At 30.7% G+C, this 25,153-nt stretch overlaps 2 protein-coding genes across 8 annotated transcripts in view; one reads left to right on the forward strand and one right to left on the reverse strand.

The window, feature by feature from the left end:
* Positions 1-14,557, forward strand: part of How (held out wings) — a 62,158-nt gene extending 47,601 nt beyond the window's left edge. Inside the window, exons 3-8 of one of the 7 annotated variants that reach the window (XR_003368471.2) lie at positions 3,994-4,110; positions 4,548-4,688; positions 5,280-5,400; positions 6,257-6,601; positions 7,206-9,379; positions 11,583-14,557. Coding sequence is in view for 6 of the 7 variants with exons in the window: in XM_026629804.2 (XP_026485589.1) it covers positions 3,994-4,110; positions 4,548-4,688; positions 5,280-5,400; positions 6,257-6,601; positions 9,262-9,338 (801 nt within the window). In the remaining variant the exon portion in view is untranslated. Of the gene's footprint in view, positions 1-3,993; positions 4,111-4,547; positions 4,689-5,279; positions 5,401-6,256; positions 6,602-7,205; positions 10,585-11,582 lie in introns of those variants that run through there. The other 6 variants (XM_026629804.2, XM_026629803.2, XM_026629806.2 and 3 more) reach the window with 6 other exon arrangements.
* LOC135193547 (uncharacterized) overlaps positions 1-25,153 on the reverse strand; it is a 159,871-nt gene that overhangs the window by 110,231 nt on the left and 24,487 nt on the right. The window lies entirely within an intron of this gene.

Consider the following 25,153-nt stretch of genomic DNA (forward strand, 5'->3'; position numbering starts at 1 on the left):
GAACATCAAATTAAAAAAATTGAAATGTCGTCAATATAGAATAGAAGTAATCTTTAGAATAAAACAAAATAACACAGGAATAATGCCAACGGATATATTAATATATGCATGGTTATTGGTAATTCGACGTATTCCCGTTAGGAGGTATTGGGGTGACTATTTGCAATAATTTGAACCCCCATATGCATGATGCAAAAGTTAACCATTTTCAAGTTATCACGTTTTTTAGATTTTTTCAAAATAAGTTAAAAATGCAACTTAAAAAATTTATTTAAAAAAAAGTATCAATAAAAACGTTTTTTTTTTCTTTTGATTTTTAAAAACGATTAAACACTGGTTATTTATCAATATAAAAATGATGATGATGATGAGGTTAAAATGATCACAAATAGTCACCCCTATTACCTCCTAACGGGAATACGTCGAATTACCAATAACCCAGTATAACAATTTTCGATCTGTCGCTATGACTGACAAAATGGAATTCAATACCAATACATTAAGTATAAACATCAACAGTAATTTCAACAGGAACTAATAAATCTGAATACATTTTAATTTCAACAAATTTATTCTCTTTGCTCGTTAAATAAAATATTGGATATTATATTTATATATACTTTTTACTGCTTCGTTGGCTTACTGGCTAGATTATAAGGCCTGAATCCTTTGACTAAACCCGGGCCTATAAAATGTTTTTCGATTTTTCCACCGAGAAATTCAGAGTAACAGTCCGAAATTTAGTTGTGTTGAGCTCTCGGAAAGCCCGTAATAAGCCAACTGGTACCGCGCCTGAACATCATCCGATCGTGTCGGAGAGTGAGGGATTAGAGAGGGCACTTATGTTTGCATATGCTTTTGAACATTTCAATATTGCTTGAGCCGTGATGGCCCAGTGGTTAAAACGCGTGCATATTAACCGATGATTGCGGGTTAAAAATCAGGCAAGTACCAATGAATTTTCATGTGCTTAATTTGTGTTTATAATTCATCTTGTGCTCGACGGTGAAGGAAAACATCGTGAGGAAACCTGTATGTGTCTAATTTCAATGAAATTCTGCCACATCTGTATCCACCAACCCGCATTGGAACAGCGTGGTGGAATATGCTCCAAACCTTCTCCTCATAAGGAGAGGAGGCCTTAGCCCAGCAGTGGGAAATGTAAAGGCTGTTAATGTAATGTAAAAATATTGCTTGACCCTGTGACCAAAATCGCTAAGTAGGACATCAAGATTAGATGATATATCAAACACTGCATAAAAAATAACCATATTTTGAATCAACCTTCGGTCTGATTTACAACTTGCTTGCATAGAAATCTATAATTAGTGTAAAAAAACTGTTGCCTCGGAATTGCATATTTCTATTGAATACTATTATGCTGGTGTAACACTGTTGTGTCAATTTACCTAATATATCCGGTAACTAATAACATAATACTATACCGTCGGTGACGTTAATTTACGGCAAAAAAAGTATTCTGATTTGTATTCATGTTTTATTTTAACTTTTATGTACTAACCATTGAATTGTAATCAGATTTTGTGTTTTTTTTTTATTGATGTTAAGGTCTAATACCACTGAAAATGTAAATGAAACAGCTTAACTAAAATGTGTTTTTACTCTATGGCAAAAGTGTAACGTTTTTTATTTTCAATCTTTTGATCGAATTTTACTTTATTGTCTTTATAAACTAAATTTCACTGTATAGGTACCAACGTAATGTTTTTAAACTCTCGGTACTTATTTGGAAACGTTTAGCAATACCAAATGTGTGTTTAGAGTGCAATGCAGCATATGGTACATTGAACGGAATGCAATTGATGTTTATCGATTAGATGCGCCGACGGCGAGGGCGTTCCCGGTGTTGCTATTATTAATGTTCGTGTAACTTATACTATATAAGTACAAATCAAATTATTTCATTTTTAAAATGACTATTTTATCGATTGCTATTGAATTTCCTATATCAAGTTACCCCTATTGATTGTATCTTCGAGAGCGTTTCGATTTAAATAATACTCAATATAAATATTCAACTATAATATAATAAAATTTTGGAGCATTTATATATATATATTGTGTATTTTTAAAGTAATGCGTATAATACTGACGCAATATGATGTAATATTGAAAAATATCTAATCATTATTGGTTGTTTAGGTAAACCATAGAATTTTATCTATTTTGCATCCGACATCATTAAAATACTTAAAACTTTATTTTAAGTCAAAAGACTTCCGTTGGCCGAATAAACACGATCAAATCCGAGGCACGCTTTTACCGACTTCGTCTGAAAATATATAGTCGGCTTATAAATTTTTGGGAAGTGTTTCCGCGACGCGCTAACGCATCTAAACACGGTTCAGAAACACGAAACAGGAATATCTCGCAGCGATATACAATCAACTGCATCACTGTAATTCAGATTGAGTTATGATCAACTAGGAAGCATTTAGAATGCCTAACCTACATTCTGTTGCGACCAGTGTGTTAATTGGGACCGAACACTCCGCTTTGACCGTGACGACCCCTTTACTGGGCCTGAATTTATGAACCCGATATAACTATCTTCTCGTCAAGACATGTTCACTTATGTGAATAAGTCAACATTGTTATTAAATGGAATTGAACGAATAAAAATTCAACGTATTCAGTTGGAAGAATATATGCAAATTCATACGGTACGCTTCGAACGGATTAGTCATGGTGTTTGTACGAACATGTATAAGGCTAAGCTAATGTAACGTGAAACGATATACGTTGTACCTTTTCGAAAATACAGTAATCACTTTTGTCATGAAAATATTAACGGCTGGTGAGAAAACGAATGCGGGCGCGCGGCCAACTAGTGCGTCGCTATTTCAACATGGCTTCGCGTCCGGCTGAGCTTTGTTCGCACTTGGAGAAAAATAAGTCATTATTATTATTGATGACTGACCGATGTTTCAAAGTTAAAAGAAAACATTTCATTTTTATCTGAATATATTTGACTCAAGTCAGCCGTTCGGAAGTTAATATTTTAACAATCTTAATTCAAAACTGTTACAGTAAAACAAGGTATAAAATTGTGGGTAGAGTATAAACTTTTTTAAGAAAAAGTAGTTGTACCGTTCGTTATGTTGAAAAAAAAAAAACATAGAAAACCATTGTCTAATAGTCACAGTTGTATAAATTACTATAAAAAGCCTTTACGTTCATTTAAAACAATCATTTCTAATTTTGATCATGTTCTGTGCTAGTCATAATCAAAATCGCTGGACCGTCAATAATCACGACCGTTTTCTCAGACCTATTGTTTTCCCACTTCCGCGTTTCGTATTTCTTTCTATTACACCAGAGAACCAGAAATTATTTCAATCGTAAGCTCACATTCACAATTAAGTGAAATCATAACCTACTGTTGACATCGAATTAGTTGTTTTCAATATTGTTATTTAAAATATTTAAACCACTTTGAAGTAACAATTAATAAACTGTCACAGAAAACAATTTAAGATGACAGACGCGACAAATTTTGTGTCTTAATTTTATCCACCATTTAATACTAAACATTTTAGCTGTGTCCGAAATACTTGATTTTTGTAATAAGTGTACGTAAAAATTATCTATGATATCGTGAGTTGCTTGGCGATTTGCCAATTGATCCATTTCTTACTTTGTATATGAGGCAGAGATACTCGTTCACGATTCATATACATTGGACTGACCAAAGCTTTTTGATGCCTAGGAAATGAGTTTGATTCAAATGTTCTATGCTTCTGCACGAGTAAGTAATATGCGCTCGCGGCAAACACAATTTATGTATAATGGTAGTAATTAACCCACTAGTTGCGCATTAAACACGAACTGAGATTAGCACGTGGAAGCATTTTGTAATAAAGATTTCGTTTTTGCTCGCCGAATATTATTTATTATCTTCTCTTTATAATTATTATTATTATTATTTGTTACAAAACTGTTTAATATATAGTACTATTATTTTATTTACAGTTCAACTTTGTGGGAAGGATTCTCGGACCAAGAGGTATGACTGCAAAACAGCTAGAACAGGAAACTGGATGTAAAATTATGGTCAGGGGCAAAGGCTCAATGCGGGATAAGAAGAAGGTAAATTCATTTTACTAACAATTGTTATTTTTTTAAATATCTTGACAAAAAAATAAGACAAATGTTATTTGTGTTTCATGCAGCGCCATTTGGAATATGCTACAGGTTTATATTATACAATACTTTATCTATGTAAGACGATTCGTCAGAATCATGCGTCAACCGTTTCTATGAAAAGCTATACAGAAAACCTTAAAAGGATTCATTTTATTTGTATTTCCATGAAATATTCCTTTGAATTAATTAATGATTTATTTAAGTCATTTTATCATTTCCTAAACTTAGCATAATTTACATTTACGAACGTTTTCTAGTCACTAGACATTCTTGGCACTGATGTACCTTTTTCTGGCCCAACAATTTCGTTTATATAAATTGGGATAAACCGTCTTTTAAGTATTACGTATTCAATGATTTATCATTTGGGCATATTCCAGGAGGATGCGAACAGGGGTAAGCCGAATTGGGAGCATCTCGCTGACGATTTGCACGTACTGCTCACAGTCGAAGACACAGAGAACAGAGCAAAGATAAAGTTGGCCAGAGCTGTTGATGAGGTTAAACGCCTGTTGGTTCCTGTAAGTAACATTTTTATTTTCAATAATATTTTTTTTACTCAACATTACCTACATTTTATTATTTATTATTACATATTATTATCACCGTTTCATCTTAAATTCCTGTCGTCTATTGTTCAACTAAGGAATTATAGAATGTTTGTTATATTACAAACAGTATTTTTAGACTTTGATATCGATGATGAAATATTCTTATGGCAGCAATAATTGAATATCGTGTATACATCTTTAAATTCGTCGTTAAATACTTTATGTATAAACATCACTACGTATGTACAAACTATAGTAATTATTCGTCAAATCCGTATAAATCATACACCAAATGTCCATCGAAACTGCAGTACATACTCGTTGGCTGTAGTCGATATTTGTCAAGTTTCATACAATTCTAATGCTTGGCTAACCGTGTAACCTGAGACGTTACGTATGTTGTGTTTAAAATTACTCTGAACTAGATACCCTTTCAAATCTCATTGGAAGCTAATAATAATAATTTGACCATTAAAATATATTTTAAATAAACTGTTACTTTCTTCGAAAACAGTGTTAAAAATGTTGGATCATTTTTTAATAGAATGGTTTATTTTACAGCAAGCGGACGGTGAAGACGAACTGAAGAAACGTCAGTTAATGGAATTGGCCATTATAAATGGCACGTACCGTGACTCGAGCACGAAAGCCGTCGTGCCCGTCAACGGTCAGTGCTTAATAAGTATGGCCGCCTTTATGTTTTGTCACTAATATATAATATAAGAACTAACCTATAGTAAAAATTTTGGTTATTTATTTCTATTACTTATTCAGTTCTAAGATTTACTATTATTTATCTTCTTGTGTTTGATTTTTATGGGATTGGCATAAATGTGTCCAATTTAATTTGTGTGGTTTTTTGATCTAACTAGAGACCTTCCGTTTTCACGCCAAACAATTATTGACTCCCACAAAAGGATCTAAGTTACCTTATTGTCATTAATGCTGTTATGAATCATAAACAAGGACAATATTTGTCTTGTTCGTATTTGTCTACAAGGAAATCAAACTCGCGTATTCTGGGACAAAAGTGACTATGCTTGACCCACTTCACTGACTGATGGCCAATCTGACCTGAAATGCTTCGTGGTCAGCATTATCTTGCTATCGATTTATAAAATACTAATAAATGGGATACAGGATTGTTACTTCGTAAATGTTCTTTTTTGTATTGATATGTCTTTTTTAACTTTTGTATATTTATGATAGATATAACTGTAATTGAAAATTATTTCTTGTTTGTCGACCGACATGAGTCATCCACCATCATTAAGATGACTAACTTAATTGATTTGTGGCATGTCACGGTTGTTAACTCTTAACATGGGTGATTTCATTGTGACCAGTACGATAATACTTTGACAAATTTATTTCAAAGTGCAAAAATGAACATAATCACTATAACAAAATTTGAATATCAATGATTGCTGTTATTAAACCACTTCTATTTTCATGGTCCAGCTGTAAAAACGTTTTATATAATAAATTTTTAAATAAGATTTAACATAATATTTACTGAAAATTATTGATAACAAAAGGTGAATCCACAGCCGATGAAGAATGGCGACGTGTAGCCGCAGAAACCCAGCGGTTATTGGCGCCAACTGGCGGAGTGGGTGGCGTGGGCAGTGTTGCTCTTCGCACATCAGCGCCTTTGGGAGCTCCATTGATACTGTCTCCACGCATACCGACAGCACCTGGTGGGCAAGCTGGGTTGCTTAATGGTACAGGCGCTGGTGCTGCCGCTGGTCTTCTGTCTCCCGGGGAACCGTCTCACCAGTTGATCTACGCGTCACCATATGCTGACTACGCTAACTACGCAGCCCTGACAGCGGCTGCCAATCCGCTGCTGACAGCGGAGTACGCCGCCGCCGACCATACGGGTGGGTTATTCGCCCGTTGATCTCTTATTTACATAGCATTTGATAACATCTTCAACATTTCGATGATTTATCTCGATTCAAAAGATCATGTTGTGAGTACGTGATTTTAAAAAGTGGATTAATTATTTAAATGTTAGTGTTATCAAATGTCGATTAAACAAACTAACGCTAAAGGTACCGGGTATCTGACTACAAACGTCTAGTAGACTCAGTGTAGTCATTATCGATTTAGGTAGGTGAATACGATGTTAGTTGACTTGAGATTCAAAGCTTTTCGCCTTACGTATTAACAGCACGTATTTTAATACACGAACGGATATATTTTTACGATCACCTCAAATGTTTAAAAGCATGTTTAATTTATCAGTGTTCGTTTTATAGCTTAGCTTGACTTGCCTGTTTAAACCCTACTTACATTGTTACCACATTAATGATAGGTCAAAATTACGTAATCAAATCCAAAAAAAGTACGATAAAAATAATATTCGTAGCTGCTTCATAATTGGATATCGATAGTAGACTGTACTTATCTAACAGACTAATACAATTTTGTAGATAACAAAATTCTTGAACTGTGATTTTAAATGTTTTAATGGGGTTGCAGCGTCGAGATATCTACTTGCTGGCTTTTGACATTGGCCACAATTGCAGACCGCAATAAGATACGACAGGCTTCCAACTTCATCGTTACGGTCATCGCAACATTTTTAGGACCTGGCAAATTGCAGTCAAATATCTTACCATAGACTATCAAATCGACTTTAGTTCTACTGCCTGTTTAAATTACCATAGATAAGTCTGGGTGTGGTATTTCGATATGCGTGTCCGCAAGACCTAACCGTCCTTGACAAATTGTTTTTTTAAACGCCTCTTCTAAAGTCATAAGAGCCATTAACAAGTTAGATTTAAGTTTTACTTTAAGAACGATTTTATTTAGTGACTCGATCATATTGTACCTACGTTATGTTTTTAATTTAAAAACCAACTTTGTTTTTTCTTTAGCCGTTTTGTACAGTCATACAAAGTATATTTTATATCTCAACAAACAAAGAATATTATTTATTTATTATAAAGCATTATAAATTATTTACACGAAGTAATATAAATGATATATTTATTTTAAAGTTTTCATAACAGTGTTTGAAGGCAGTTGATTTGAATAAATATTGTAGTTGAATAATTCTGAAACTGCCAATAGAACTTATAAGTTACCGATTTTCGATATACAAAGACATAGAACTTTATATACATTATATTATTATACCATATGTATAGTCGCATTGATTAAAAAACACTTAATTTTCTAAAGTTTTTGTGATAACCCTCGCTTGTAATACAACTAATCAAATAACATTTTGTTAATTTTTATTCGCACATAGTACCGGCTTTATTGCGAGGTATCACAATTAAAGAAAATATACTTCCTTGTGAGACATTGTAAGATTACTTTATAAATGAACACAAAATATAACATCTAGTTCATAAAGCTTTAAAACACCAGAATTGGCATAAAAATACTTGCAAAAGCCGGTTCTTTTCATAATATACTTTAGATACCTATTAATAACATTGGTGACATATCTTGCATGTCATACATTTGATCCTTATTAGATTTCCCGAATGTGATTAACATGACTTTTTTTTCTTTTTTTTTTATTAACTGTAAAAATCTCTGAATGGCGAAATAATTATTAATAATTCAGTGATTACAAGCAAAGGGACCAAATACAAATTGAATATTTATTACAAGCAACACAATCGTAATATATTTAACTATTAACCACACTGATTACTAAAAATCCCATAAACATTCAATTTTAGACATTGACGAACAACATTCTAGACAATTATAAATTTTCAACATTACAATGATAACACAACATTTTATATTTAGAATTATAATGTTATGTTATTGTTGTAGCAATGTCATAATTTATTAATTTATTAGCCATATTATTATATTTATAAACATACCATAGGTTTAAGTATTATTTTTTATCTTTTAAAGATTTTTTAGTTAGTTTAGAAAAGAGTGAGCTTTATGAAAAATCAATCAGCCGTAACCTACAGTAATATTATATAGGTCATTATTCTCTATTCTTGTAGCCGAGTCAGATTATTATTTAAAATGTTCTTATATTATTAATTTCTGTACGATACGATCAAATGAGATTGAAAATTTTATTTTTTATTTCCAAAGCAATAATTATAGATAAAATTTAGGCGTATATAAGCATAATACTTGAAGTTAGTGATACTGCCAAGCTTCTTTAATATATATGTAAAACATTTCAAACGCTACGAACATTTGGTAGTTGTTATTATTTACAGATTACAAATTAAGAATTGTATGAAAGGAATGCCGTTAAATTAATGAGATTAATTTCTTTTCAGCATTTATATATTTAGTTTTTTACAGGCAACCTAGGCACTTCAAAAAAAACAGTTTAAATATCTGAAATCATATTTTTCATTCCATGATAATGATTATAATAAAAGTATAATATTTTTAATTATATTCGTCTTGTACATGAACATCACATTTAAAGTGAATATTTTTTGTAAAATTTACGTAAAGCCTGGGTGCCGCTCAACGGTTATTGGTTGAAACTTCATAATGCTCTGTTCAGACACAGATAATAAATATCCTATGCCGCTAGGTATCGTGCGGAGGGCGGGACGGCTGACGCAGGTGAGGGAGCACCCTTACCAGCGCACTGCCTTACCGGCGCCTTAATTCCCGCCAAAACGCTCTCACGCCGCCATTTTGTTAACAAGGTGAGAAGCGCGCGTGCACGCATGCCTTACGATGAATACGCTTGCATACACGATCGGTGTTCACAAAACGATCAATTGACGTATCGGTAACTTTGAATCTCAAATATTATATCGATAATAATATCGATACGACATTTAATCGTTTCAGAGCTTAGTTATTAGCCAGTGTATGATGCAATATAGCTAGCGGTCATATTCGTTCGTAAGAATGCGTAAGTGCCTCTGCTTTATGGTCTCTCTGTGTCCTTTTCTATATTATTGTGTACTTATTAGTTATGTCCTCGATTAGTTTGTACGAGGAATATTATGCCCATCACTACTTCAAACCGGATCTGAAGTGACACTGCATAATTTGTAACTGTGATTTTTATATTTCTTTTTTTTTTATAGATTTTTAAACCTGTTACATGTTGTGATGCGAGGCGTTATAACAGTGTTGTTTACGAAATATTTTTTATGTTTCCAAGTTGAACATCAGCGTTACCAAATTTCTCATTTTGTTCTATTAATGCTTCTGTTGTAATATTTATATCACAACATGTGCCTTCTAAGAGTCACGTATGCATTATCTATGCGAACAATGATATTTCGGGTAATGTTTAGAAATATAATATCAAGGGAAGAAGGATTGGAATTCCAGTGAATAGCTGACTAATTGAGTTTCTTTAAATGTATCCAGATATCTTATTTCTTTAAGCAAATAAATTCCATGCCGGTGCTACATTCGGGTTGTGAAATCCTTCTCTCCTAAATTTCGCCCAGTATTAGTCAAAGAGAAGAGCATTTTCAGAATATGTGCCATCGCTCCAGTATTAATCAAAATGCCCCATTCTTTGACTTGACATTTTTTATATTCATCACAAGTTTTCTTAGTCAATATAAGATTTTTATATATGAAATTTTTAAGCTAGTTGATTTTATTGCCTTAGGTATTATTTTATTCACTTTCTTATTTGAAAGGTTTTTATTATTAAGATTTTTGCACTTGTGTCCTTGTGGATTTTGAAATGGCATATGCCGATTACGTATTTTCACGCTTTATATGCAATACTTTTTAAAACTGAACGCTATCGATATTATTATGAAGAGAATTATATAAGATGATATGATATGTTTGTATAAAATATTATTTCAATTGTTGATTGTAAATATTAAATGCATTTTCAGAAGAATATACTTTTTACAATAAATTGTCTGAAATTTTCCATTGGAGTTTTTTTATTTTTAGCTGGAACAGGATCACGTATTCGGTTTTAATATACAATACAATAGTGAAAACAATGAGTCGATAAAGTTGATGACGTGCAGTCATTATGGTCAGATGTAGCCTCACACAACTAACATGTAACTCCACAAGGCCAAGTTCCCAATTATTGACAATAATTACGAAGTGCACTGTCATAACTGCTACTGTCACTGCAGATTTATTTGTAACTATTTATTTATATTATATGAGTCACTAACATGCAAATATGTAATGACATTATCGATCACAAACTTATTAACAATTACGAAGTGAATGCCATCATATACAATTATTATTGAACTATTTCAGATGTGTTGATTAACTTACATACTTGCATCGGGGTGATATGGTTATACATAAGTGATAAGTTTATTACCTATGCTTGTTTGTTTTGGGAAGAGTTCGAAACACCGACGCGTACTGATCCTACTTCGCGTGTTTCGAACACTACTCAATGGGAACTATTGGGCATTTAATCCTATTCTGTAGATTATCATTATCATACTAAATTATTTTAACATTTTCAACCATTAACTAAGTAAACTAATTTAAGTATACGTTGTATAATTTATTAACAGGACCATAGCAAACGAATCTAATGTCGCGGCACGAATGCCTGATAGCCTCCCGATATTATTTTTTATCAAAATCTTATTTTTAAATCCGTACACCTTAGACATCGATCCGAGATCCAGTTTGATCGCTTTTATCAGCTGCATGTCTTGCCGGTCCCCATTCATGGTATCATATGATATTTTTGTGTCCACGTGAATTGCCCAAAACTGAGACTTCCGAGAACGCAATAATGTCTAACCCATTTGTATAATACGGCGTGACGCGGGCAGCGTAAAAGCGTTGAAGCTTTCGACCTCGCGATTGAGGCTTCGTGTAGTCGGACCATGACATTTTGATCGATACTAACATTCTGTTTTTCTCTCTTCTCGTTAACCCGGCTAGGTGAGTGCTAATGGCGCCGAGGCATTAACAGAAGAAACGGTCGCCTGCCCGCACAGGACCCTATGTCGCCGCGTAACATATTCATCGGAACATCGACCACCATGTAGCTATAGCTGTTGGGCCTTTCACGTTAACATGTAATATGTATTTTAATAGTCTAACTATTAACATTTATATGCCTGTTATGTTTATAACAAGATGAACTTTATTAACAATTTATATTATATTTCTTTTTGAAGTGGCACACGCCATCGACTATATTTACTGTATTGTAACATTGTACTTCTGTTGTCGCTTGACCGTATTGTTGTTGGAGCACGAGTGTTGTTAGGTTACCCTATCTACCGCGGCGCTAAATTTGTTTAATAAATTTTTAGTATTTAGTTATTTATTAGATCTAGTTATATATTATATTCTCGAAATATAGAAAGTATCGTTTTGTTGAGCAGAAAATTTGGCGCCGTCGAAATATTATTATGATGGTTTAGAAATTATTTTTAAACCGTTTCAATTTAGATGATTTAAAGTTTTAGAAGTGTGGTTCAATGTAGTTGACGTAAAACTGGAATCAAATTTAGTTAAACTGTCTGCTATTTGAATGCATGTTTATTTATACAGAAACATGAATAAGATTTTTATATTTTAACTTCTACAATTTTTTAAATGATTTATGTGTTAAGTATAGTACAAATTACATAAATATTCGGATTCGGGAGATGAGAAGAAACATCGCTTCTCCAGATAACAAACAAGAGGCAGGGTAGAGGTAACTGGATGTAAGTATAAGTGTATTAGGTATTAATCTGCAAAATTATAGTTTAGCACGTTTTCATTGGACTGATAATCGAATATTATATTTATGTATTTCATTTACTTATTGACTCTAAAACCGCTTTGGGAATCCCTTATTAAACTTGAACCAAAGAATATTTTTAAAAATTGGTCATTGGAAATTTTGATACGTTTTAATATTTGAACAAAATTCAAGATGTCTTCCTTCATAAACGATATCGGTCGATGAGTAAATGAATTCGTATTCGTGATTAGTTCTTTTTTTAAATAATTATATTTTATAATCTGTAGTGCTTGATATTTATACATAACAAATCGTATATTGCACATCCCAAGTGCCTTAATAATTAATGTACAATGTTTTCATTTTTGTGGTTCTATAAAACTGTTATATTGATTATTTAATAATAAAGTAAAGTTAGAAGAGATTAAATTATTGTTAACTTTGCTTAATGTTAATGTTTATACTTTGTCTTGAATCATTTTAGGCAATTAGTTGTATTTTTGTATATGTAGTTGTTTCTCAAGACTATATGTCTCGTGAAACATATTATAAATCATTACATTAAAGCCTTCGTTGCAATCTCCTGTAAGAATCTCCTGATAATAATTATTATCTCTATCAGAATATCACAGATCAATCTTTTTAGCGTGTTTGGTGTCTTAATAATACAGTAAATATTACTCGAAAATTTAAAATGTTTAAGCAATCGCAACTGGGGCAATTATATTCATATAGTTAATTGTTATGTACATAGAGCTATGTATTGTTAAAAGCAATAATATTTCAATAATTTACTATATTAATGCTAGTGCAATAGATGTTATTTCAAATTAATATTTTATAGAAAATTCTCATTATTTGAGCAATTATCAAAAGTAAGAGAGATCTGATGTTGAGATTAACAAAATACTATAGTAAAATTTAATCACATGTTACAATTGAGAACGAAAATTTATACCTTAAATTTTATTTAGAAATAAGAATAAATATAAAATATAACTTTTCACGGGAAAAAAATTATAAAAAAAAAATCGTTGTCTTTAAGTGCCTTATTTGAATCTTTAGAATATTGTCAAATTGCATTGAAATATAAAATAATTGTATCAAAATATCGACAAGAGTATGTTAATTTTTTTAGGAAAACATAAAATTTTTATTAGCCATTTATTCGAATTGTATAATCCTTGAAGTCGTTAACACACTCCGTCCATGATTACTTCATTATTTAAGTACTTAATATGTTGGTCACTCACTCGTATAAATGACCATAAATATCGCTGTGTAATTTATACATTATGCAATGTATACATCTGTGTTAACATCTGAATCTTATTAACGCCTTTCGTAAAGTTTTTTTTTTTAAATTGAATCTGTAAATTAAAATTCCCTAGATATTATCTGTACCTCATACAATCGTTATTTTGCAATAGAAACCATATTATATCTAAGTTTTTAAAACTTATTTGTTGCGACAATTGCTGTGTTATTTTTTTATGCGGTGCTATAAACTGCATCATCATAAATTTCTGGCAACATCTTAGATCAGAAAAGAAAAATCACTTAAATAGAATTATGTTTGAATCGAGTTTTAACATTATATAATATATTTTAACATTAAACCTTTAACACCCATTATTTTAAATCGAGTGTAAGTTAAACCATAATAATTTCTGTAGCATTTGGCTGTACCTACAACTACGGTACAAAAAATAGCATTTAAAAAAAAATAATCAGATGCCATACAGTTTTCTCATGAAAAATTGAACATCTATATAATATCAATATAATATCGTGATTAATAAAAGTAAACGTACAAAGTTTTTGAAAGTCTGTGTATAGTTATTTTACAATGTTTCACACGATTTATTGTTCCTTGAAACATTTTTTGTGCCATCATCAGACGGACTTTCGTGTTTTTTTTTTAATTATATTTGTACTTATACCTACAATGGCAAATCACAAATGTGCCTTAAAATGAACTTTGTAAATAAATATATACTATAATTTCAATGAAGTATTAAAGGAGAATAAATTCTTACAATTGTTTTCCAAAAACAAAATAGAGTATATCTACTTTTATAGCTTAGTTAAGTGAGATTGTGCATATTACTTATGTCTGTTTTGATGTGTGTTTAAGATTGATTTGGCATTAGTAAATATATTATTTGGAAAAAATCAATACTGTCTTTAACTTACTACATCCATAATATTAAACCAATTTATTTTAATCAATAACGCATAAAATGATCATAAATCATCATGTTGATCAAATGATTAAGCTCGAATTGGAGCAGAACAGTCTTTAGAATAAGCTTCAAAACTTCTCGAAGGGAGAGAAGGCCTAAGTAGCATTATTTACAGACTTACTACTTTTTTATAATTTTGAATAAACTATTTTTATTCAAATTATTATCAATTACGAAATGGGAAGCATTTAAACTTGAATACATATGTATTTAATTAAAATAAAGCAACAAAAATCGATGAAATAATGTTACTCAACTGCATCGCGTCAATAAATAGGTAATGGTTCTATAGGGAATAAAGAATTATTGATTTGATTTAATGCCCAGCTTTGGTATTTTTTTTACTTTTCAAATATTTTTTTGGCAACAACTGATGGCCAAATAAAAATGAACTCAAGGAAAACCGTATATTTTGAGTGTGTTAAAAGGTGTATTTCTGATTATTTATTTCACATTCATCAAGCAGTGCTATTGATAATTATTAAATTTAAACTTACCGTTAACGAAAAACATTTTAAATTAGCTAAAATTATATGACCTACAAATAGTATTCATAACTATTTAATTAAATATTTATATACAAGGCTTCCAATATTTTATACATACAGTTAACGCCATCTATACGCGATACTATTAACTAATTCAAAGCTTGCTCTGTTTGTCTGTGGAGTGCCATCAACTTGTACCCGTTAATGTTAAACCCTGAGAATTGTGGAGTATATTGGATAGATGGTATGCCATGCTGAAATAAACATAAATTAAAGCCGAGAAACAAGTAATTTCATATAAGTTTAATAATAAATTTATTTAGACTACATAATATAATATAACTAACAAATTGTTTAGGCTCTTTGCATGTCATTGCTTTTGCAAACATGATCTTACAGAAATTCGCCTTCGCTAGTATAATAATTCATAATTGTCTTGTAAATTATTAGATAGTCTTATATTTCATAACTGATCGCTTAGATTATTAACAAACAACAAAGGTTTTACTACAAACATTATTTTAAAAATATTCCTCCATGTCTTTTTCATTTATCAAAATACCAGCGTTAATCCTTATTAAGAATATATGATACACATTTTTTTCGCCTTAGGGAGAATGAACAATAGCTGATTTTAACTGCAATTTGAACATTTCGCAATGCTGGAAAATGGAATTTTAAATTCGCCATCGCTCGCCAGTACTCGGAGTACGTGGGAATGAACAGCCGGCAGTTAGAACTCTGCATTTGTCCACTCTTTGCCTCCCAATAAAAATTGCCGCCAGTACCGAGCTACGTATTTAAACATTTAGTTTACTGGCCTATATAAATAAATTAACATTTAAATAGATATTTTTTAGTGTAAGCACCAAACAATAAAAATAGTTTTCTTGTGTCTTAACAATTTGCAATTTTATATATTTTTAGTTAGTTTTAATATTTATTTATTAAAGTTTTTAAAGAACATTTAAATAGACACATATATAATAAATGGAAGTATTTCGTTTCCTAGATAGTAACTGCCAGCTTAAAATTGCCTCTTAATTTTAGTTCACCTGCATAGAATGTGCCTGTCACTTGTCACGTCTTAGCCGGTCTCTTGCCCTGTTATTAACAAACACGTATTGCGCTAGAATATTGCTTTGATTTATATGCATGAGCTCCGATAAACGATCCATAATTGGGCCGATATTTTTTATCGTTTAGAAACCCTCCTATAATAAATCTTCGTCACGTGAACGATAAAATCCTTAATGATGAATGGGAAGTTTTATTTAGATCTGTTTCGTGTATTTTGACTGAAGATAACTTAACGTTAATAATAATTCTATTTCGAATATCTTTTAAATGAGTTAACCGTAAAAAAATCGGTTTAATAAAATAGATTATTATTCTCTTTTCTTGTTTCCATCAATTGTCTATTAAAGACTTAAAAGATAAATTTATACATTCTTTTTAATTTGTTTCAATAAACCTAAAAGTTTAAAGTCTATTCCGACCACAAGATCAGTACAACAACATAAACAAATTTGAGATTGAATTGGTCTTTAATAATAATCCATGATATTCATGGATTCGCGAAATAATTGCATATCGCTAAATTTCGGAACTTTAGAAGTAAAATTAAAGCAGATATAAATAGTGAAGAGGAATAGTGTTGTATTATATCTAGAGATATATTAGTCGAGAACTGTATGTAGTGCAGAATATAGCTGGGCGTTAATAATATCGACATTCCGGCGATTGGAATAGGAAATTACATGCGACAAATACTTTATTTTTAGGAAAAAAATAACAATATTTCATTACTTTGTACGTAGGTACATGTGATATTACTAAAAATAAAAGCCAGGTATTTCTTTTTATTTTTGTATTTTAAATATTACATTATCGACTAAGAATCAAATATAATATTATGCTAGCATTGTTTTCTTCGAAGAACTGTGCGTGCGAGGGAGTCCTAGATGGCTAGGGGCAGTCGGTCGTAAAATTGCAGTGAACCTTTGGGGGACGTCTCAAGACGCCCGTGCATTCTTATTTAAGCAGTATTAGTTAAATTATCAGATGAAACTCATTTAAAATAAATACAATAAGGAATTGTAAGCACCAGCAGGCAGGATAGCTATTTCAAAGAATTTGATTATAATAATGAATTAACTGCATTAATGAGCTTAAAATTGTGTTTAATTTTTTAAACATAAGGAAAGAAAAAAATTATATACTTACTTAAATTCATTACAGTTATCAACATTTTTTAAAACGGATTATTAATAATTAAATTATACGAAGTTTATTCTATTCCAAGTTCAGTTTTATTCAGTTCCAAAAATTACTTCTGTATTAATAATAATAGTTTAATCTTAGTTTTTACGCTGTTCTATGTTACCAAAGAATCAACCCGGACTTACCTAACAGCGTCGAGGGCGCGGGGTCATAAACTACTTCCCCTTAGACTTATTGCACGCCGACACTCACTTTCTTACGGTTACACACGTTTCAAATTCAATGCGAGCACGGTGAAGCAAAATAAAAACTCTTTCGAGTCAGTGATTTTAAATGCGAAAAATCGTTTTATATTTTTTTTCTTTTTTATATTTATTGTATGTATGTCTACGTTGAAGTATTTTGTCCTTTTACGTTGTAAATTAAGTCAAAGTAACAGCCTGTAAACGTCCCACTGCTGAGCTACATACTGGTTTCCTTACGATAATTTTCTCCAGCGCCGAGTACGAGATTAACTATAAATATAATATAAGCACATGAAAATTCAGTAGTTACCTGTTCGAACCTGCAGTCGTCAGTTAAGATGTGTTCTAGCCATTGAGCTATCTCGGCTATTTATGCTTACATTTTTATCTTTCTACTTTCGCTTTTAATATTCTCTCCAATATTTTATATATTTTAAGAGAATCGAATGAAGTGACAACTAATGTATATACTACAGCTTGATGATATTAAATAAGAATTCAATTATGATTTTACTCAAGAATACCGTCTAAAAGTTATATGTAAGTAAATACTTACTCTAGTGGTAATGGTCCCATCATCAATAACATTTTATTATCTGTACCTATACTACACGTGTCTAGTACTGAAATTGCAAAATAAAATAAAAGCCACGGCATAGAATGGTCGTTCGTCGTTTAAAATTAACTTGAATATACAGCCAATATAAGATACCTTGTACGCTCAGTTCTTCGTATAAAATTTATAATTTCTACAGAGGTAATATTCCGACGTGATTAATGCCTTCCCAGTTCGCCTACTTTAATTTCAATGAAAATTTTAAAAATTTCCCAAGCGGCTGCTGTCAGACGTTCCGGTGCAGGCCAAAAGTTTTCACACCGGAAAAAGGTATTTTTTTTAAATTTTTAAGTTATTCTGTAAAAACTTCAGTAAGAATTTTCAAATATTTTAAGTTTAAATGTATTTATTTTCTTTTTCATAATACACATTATTAATACACATTATCACAAAAGATATACAGAATGTGGCAGTCCTTAGTTCACGCACCTCGGAAAGCAAAGAAACCTTATAATATATATGTATATATATGTACATATAAAGTCTACTAAGCATTAATGTGTTCTGAAGTTAAGACGTAATCTCCGAAAACCCTTAGCAGATTACCTCGTAACTTTTGGGCCAACTATGTTTGATAATGTAAATATAATTTATTCCAAAACGAAGTTATAACTTTACTGAATAGAGTTATTACTATACTTACTCATAGATTGAGTGTATAGACAATTTTATTATTACGTACTAAGAAGTGTATTTCTTTCGCAATTTTTGATAAATTTTAGTCTGTTACAAAATGGACTTCAAACTAATTTTGGTCATTGAACAACAATTTAAATATTTATATTTATTTCTCACTTGTTAAACTTAGCCGGATTCAGATTGATTAAATAATTGTAATTACAAAGCTGTTCATTAAATATCAATATCAATGCTTAGATACTCTTGAAATTTAACTGTATTGTGTACCATACCTATAATATATTTATTGTAAACACATCTTCAATATTAGGTACGAATCTCGCGTCCCAATACCAAGCTTATCATTGTTTGTGTCCCTTAATTGTGCTGTAATTAACGAACAATAATTACATGGTACACAGCATCGTTAACGACTTTGAAATATAGCTTTACTTATTATCTCACTAATGAAACAAGTTTCTACTTCAACTACCTACACTCTCGTATGTAAGAGACTTAAATTGTCCACTTATACTAAGAGTATTCTTATCTCCGTCTATAATTAATTGGTAAAACGAGATAAAGTATGTAATTACATAAATTGATTGAAACGTGACCTATTAAAGTAAGTATCCGTTCATGGTATGTGCAATTATTGATATAAAAAAAAAAGTTATAACGAAATATTTATAAACATTCATTGAATAATGAATGTACGTTTTTAAATTTGCCGACTACCAGTACACAATCCATTCGAAGAATCGTGTTTACGTTGAGTGTGTAGAACTAATGAAGATAATAAAACATCCATAAATTAAGTAGCATTTGTCTGTAGTATATTTATAACGTAACACTCTACCTATCTTATTTTGAGTACTAATCTTAGTATGAGTGTGAGTTTATAATTCAATTATAGAACAATTTTCTATTGTACTGTCTCTATGTGTGTTTAAACTTTAAATAGATTTTTATCATCAGTTTAGTTTAAATAATACGTCGCTGAGGTAATTAGCTAACATCTATTTTAGAGGCATACCTATTCAGAGTTTAATTAAGAACAGAGTCCGTGTTTCACAGCAGGTCGGGTTGCTTTTACGAGCTTTTAATTAATAATGTTATCAAGAATTATATTCAGATTCGCATTAACTGTGAATCTCGGGTTTAATAAACCCTTTTCTAAAACATTTCCAGAATAAGAACGTCCGTGTGAAACTATTTCAAGCATTTGCGTTATCTGTATTGTAATTATTCAACCTTTTTTATTTATATTTTTTACTTTAGGCCATAAGATTACCACATGTGATACGTATTATTTTTGATAAAGATCTATTTTTTGTGCTATTTTCTTACGGCGTATTATTTCGCCAATGAATTTACAAACACAATATAAATTTCATGTCAATGTCATATTCTCTGAAACTAAAAATAGTTCTTCAATGTATTTAAAATACTACAAAAAAGATATTTTAGAGGAGGATTTCATTATGAAATAATAAATATCATATTTATTAAGGGCTTTTTTCTTTAATTTTAAGTGGCACCACCATCACTACTAAATCCACGGAGATATTAGGGAACATTTACAAAAATTAAATAAGGCTAAATTGTTATATATAACTTTTTTATGTCGACTAGTAAAATTGTTATATATAACTTTTTTATGTCGACTAGTAAAATTGTTATATATAACTTTTTTATGTCGACTAGTATATATTTTATTCTATGCGTTGGCATCTTGATATCAATTAAACATTTTCGCATTTCTTCATCTACTTACTGAGATATCTTAAGAATTTCAAATCGTCTAAAATCAATCATCAACTTTAATTCATCTAAAACTAAATAATACTATTCATATTATAAGTTTTAACGACGGAGAAAAATGATGAAATTTCATGTAGGTGTTTATTTATAGCCCGAAAGCATTAAGAATGAAAAATTTACGTTTCCGAATACTAAATCGTAGGGCATAAATTAAAACTTTTCTGACATTTGTGTGACTTCCACGTTCGAACGTGTTTTTTTATTTAATTTGTCTTCCGAGTGACACGTATTATGAAACAAATCGCTTTATGCGTTAGCACGCGTACTTCGTCTAGACGTCTAATAAACGAAAGTGCTTAGCTAAAGCATGAACATTATCAAAATGTTTGCAAAAAGTGCCAATTAAAACTAAAGTATCAAAAGTCTTTAAAAATATAATATGTTTGGCTATAAAAACTTCAATAATTAGTTCGCTTATGGTTTTTTACGTTATGTATCTAAGCACTTCTGTAATATATCCAGTTAGGATGTTAGTTTAAGAACGTAAGAGGCAACTGACCTACCTATAATTATTAATATTGGAAAATTAATAATGAATATGAATACGGGAGTTTAAATTCGCATGAAAGATTGCACAGAACAATGTTTTTTTCTTCTATTTAAATAACCCTTCAAATTTATGATATCAAAAAACATTTATTAAAAATATTATCTGTATTTGTCTGGTGTCTTTGTACATATCATATGGTAACATCGTTATTTCGATATAACTCATTATTGGAACGCCACAATTCAATACGTAATTCACAAATTATATATTTTACTGAAGTTAAACTCTATTTATTTTTGAATTTATGGTGTTAATTATTTTTAATTTAGCCTAACTAATACTATTTACGTTTAGCTTTATTTTTGTATATTAATATATTGCTTTTACACTAATTATTTTTAATTATGTGTGTCAAATAAATTAACACCTTTCACCCTGCAAGCGAAGTCGAGCGCAGAGCAACTACAATATCTACAATTAAATAAATACTGGCATTTGTGATTTTGCGGTGAAACATCGCGGCTGTGGTTACTCTTTACCAGGAAGTATATATTTTACAATGGCGCGACTTATCCTTTTACATAACAACAATGTGATCCAAAGATAAATGTATGTAAAGGTCAATTGATCGAGAGTTGTTCATGTCAACGAGTAGAACAAAATTAGTATACTACCTACGCGTTATAGTGGCAACTCGGTATAAAATATTTAAAAGTTAAGACAGTTAATAAATAAATATTTAATATTATAATAAATTGTAACGGGAGAGTCTTTTATAAAAAATATATTTATTTTTATAACAATGTTATCAGTTTATTTTTCTACGCAGACATGTATTTATATTTTATATGTTATCGATATTACATGTTATTTAAAAAATACTTGGTAATCTATAGTAATTGAATGTTTTTCATGTTCAATTTGAGCTTTGAATGGAATATTGTAATCTTATTTTGTTTATAATTGTCAAATCCTTTTTATTTATTTTTAATTACTCTTTTGGTCAAATTAATTTATACTGTTGCAGAACCTGAGGTTCGGAATTCAAATCCCGGGTCAGGTCAACAATTTTTTTTTTGGTTTTCTGTCAATCTTAGTAGCAGCCAAGAGTGTGCAACGCACCTGCAACCCCCCTGGTGTTGCAGATGTCCATGGGCGGTGGTAATCACTTTCCATCAGGTGAGCCTCCTGCTCGTTTGCCCCCTATAACATAAAAAAAGATGTAAAAGTTAACAGTGCGGAACTTCCATATCCTGGGAAGCATCACAAAATTGTCCTGTGCCTGGATTTGTTTCGGTAGTCTATGTTATGTTAATCGCCGTCCTATAATATAAGCATGACGATATAGACTGTAACTGCTTTGCGAATATTATCTGTAATATATTGTCGGTAATATACTCTACATTCTGTATCGATTAAAAAATAAAATCAGCAAGTATCAGTTCTACATCATTATAATCCTGTAAAATTAAAAAGCAACCAAGATGCTGTACAACTTTAACATTGAAATAAATTGATTTTAACTTAACTAAAGCACGTTTTTATTTCGTTTTTATATTTTAATGGTGTTTGATCTTAACATAATATCTTTGCCTATTTTAGAAATTATAAAAGTATCATTTCTAATTAGAAACGGCTTAGAAACCGTTACAGCTGCCACTCATATTTTTATAGCGCATGTGTTTATTTCTTTAACGCTACAAATTATGGACTGTTCTCATTAAAAACCCTATATTTAAAATAGTTAATTATAATTATATGGGTTGAAGTTTATTATAAAATATTAATTATATATTTGTGGCATAATAAGACATAAGTCATTTTAAAATTTTATCTTAAACCTATACTAGCTGAATCTGCGACTTTACCCACGCGAAATTTATAAAACTTTACCTATTGCACACAAGGCGTCATCACTATTTTACCCCTTTGAGGGAAGAATTAGAAAAAGTAGCCTATGTCCTTTCCCGGTACTCAAACTATCTTCACAGCAAATTTCATCTAAATTCGTTTAGCAGTTTAAGCTTGATGAGGTAGCAGACAAAGTTATTTTCGCATTTATAATATTTGCACGGATTATATATAATTCTTACGTAGCTGTGTGTTTCACTGTATTCCTACTAAACGTGTGTTTGTATGTTATCTTTGTGTATGTAAGAGTGTGTTACTGGTTTAGATTGAATTTCAAGTTCTTTTTTTAAAAACAATCACCGTACATAATCTCCACGGGTATATAATGTTATTACCTATATAGTTTATCATAGCAATAAGTCAATTTAGATGTAAATATAAAATATTTAAATAGTAATAATTATGTAAAATAGATTACCAAAATGCTATAAATATTAAAGCTATGTTACTAAATCGTATTGTTGGACGTATTTTAAAAATATATGTACATATATACTATTTTATATGTACATAAAAAACAAACAAAAATTCAATCGACATCAACCAAAACAGACTGTCTGATGATAAAAATAAACGAATGAGATTTTATCAGTAATATGTTTTTCGATATTCGAATCAAACGAATAACAGCAATAATATATAAAACAGACAATGTTATGAATAACTTGTGTCTGTTTTGTCCGCTGGGAGTCTCTGAAAAATGAAAACAAATCGTTTCCGTGTTTCGAAATCAAATTCTAAAAATCAACATATGGTACAAACTTTTATGTTCATTTTTATTCGCTTCTCACTTGTAGTTGTTTTGTATCGCTCGTGTGATTTTGTATTAAAGCTTGTAGAGCAAATGTTACAATGTTAAGTTTCGGAACTGTTCAATACGCTGGTGATGTTATCTTACGGATACAAAAAATAATAAACATATATTAGTATACTATAATTTCTTACTGCTCACCGAAATATAAATAATATTATTTGTGTGAGAGTAACAGCCTGCAAATGTCCCAGCTTGGCTCAAGCCTCCTCAAGTTTTGGGGAGAAGATTCGGAGCTTATTCCACAACGCTGGCTATGGATTTGGGTTAGGATTCAAATGTTTCACAAGTTCATCTGTTACATGCAGTTTACAGGCAGCACGAGATGAAAAACAAATTTTTTCAAATGTAAATTTTGTGTTGCTTCTGAATTTTCATTTATAATCTAACCTTACCACAATGCTAATAATAATATTAGTATTTATTAGTAACATTTTTAGAAAAGTTTACAACATGTTTTATTTAAATATGTTCTAAAATATTTTAAAACTTCTCCGAGACACAAGCGTTTTTCACACCTACTTTGGTCGTTCCGATCAATATTATATTAGTGTAAACGAAGCGTAATATCCCTCCTGCTATTTCTTATAAAGCAGCAAAAAGGTGAGAATATGTTCGCCAGAAACCGCTTACAATGATTTATATCGGGTGAGAAAAACGAGCCCCGTTAAGTTTGCGTGGTCAGAGAAATGTGTTAACATTATTTGAAACATGCTCTTTTGTAACTGTGTACCAGATTCTGTTAATCACCGGAATGTTTGCATGTATTAAATAAACGTAGCAGAATAAATATTTTTATAGATATCTTTAAAAATAATTTTAAATTACTTTTATTTATCACTTTAGCTTTATAAGCGGAAGGTTTTTCATTAATTATAATCATATCTATGATTACGAATTATATACATATTGCATTGCAGTTGGTGACAGGGCAATACTTATTTTAGTGTATTCCAGTTTGAAGGGTGAGTGAGCCAGTGAAACTACAGGTACAAGGGCCATAATATCGTAGTTCTCAAGGTTTGCGGCGTAATGGTGATGTACGGTATGGTTAGTATTTCTGATAGCGCCAATGTCTATGAGCGGTGATGACTTAATACCATCGGGTGGCCCATTTGCCGATCAGCCCACATTTAATATAAAACGATAAAAAATAAAATTAAAAAATAAATTGGTGAATTCATGATTCAAAATATGATTACTTTTTGTACCGTAAACAAAGCAGGTTTTAAACTAAACATATGTATGTATGTACAAGTTATAATTATGAGTTTATTTATTCTCAACCGTTAAGAGTTTATCT

The sequence above is a fragment of the Vanessa tameamea genome, chromosome 12 (genome assembly GCF_037043105.1).
Source record: "Vanessa tameamea isolate UH-Manoa-2023 chromosome 12, ilVanTame1 primary haplotype, whole genome shotgun sequence".
In the NCBI taxonomy this organism is placed as follows: Eukaryota; Metazoa; Arthropoda; class Insecta; order Lepidoptera; family Nymphalidae; genus Vanessa; species Vanessa tameamea.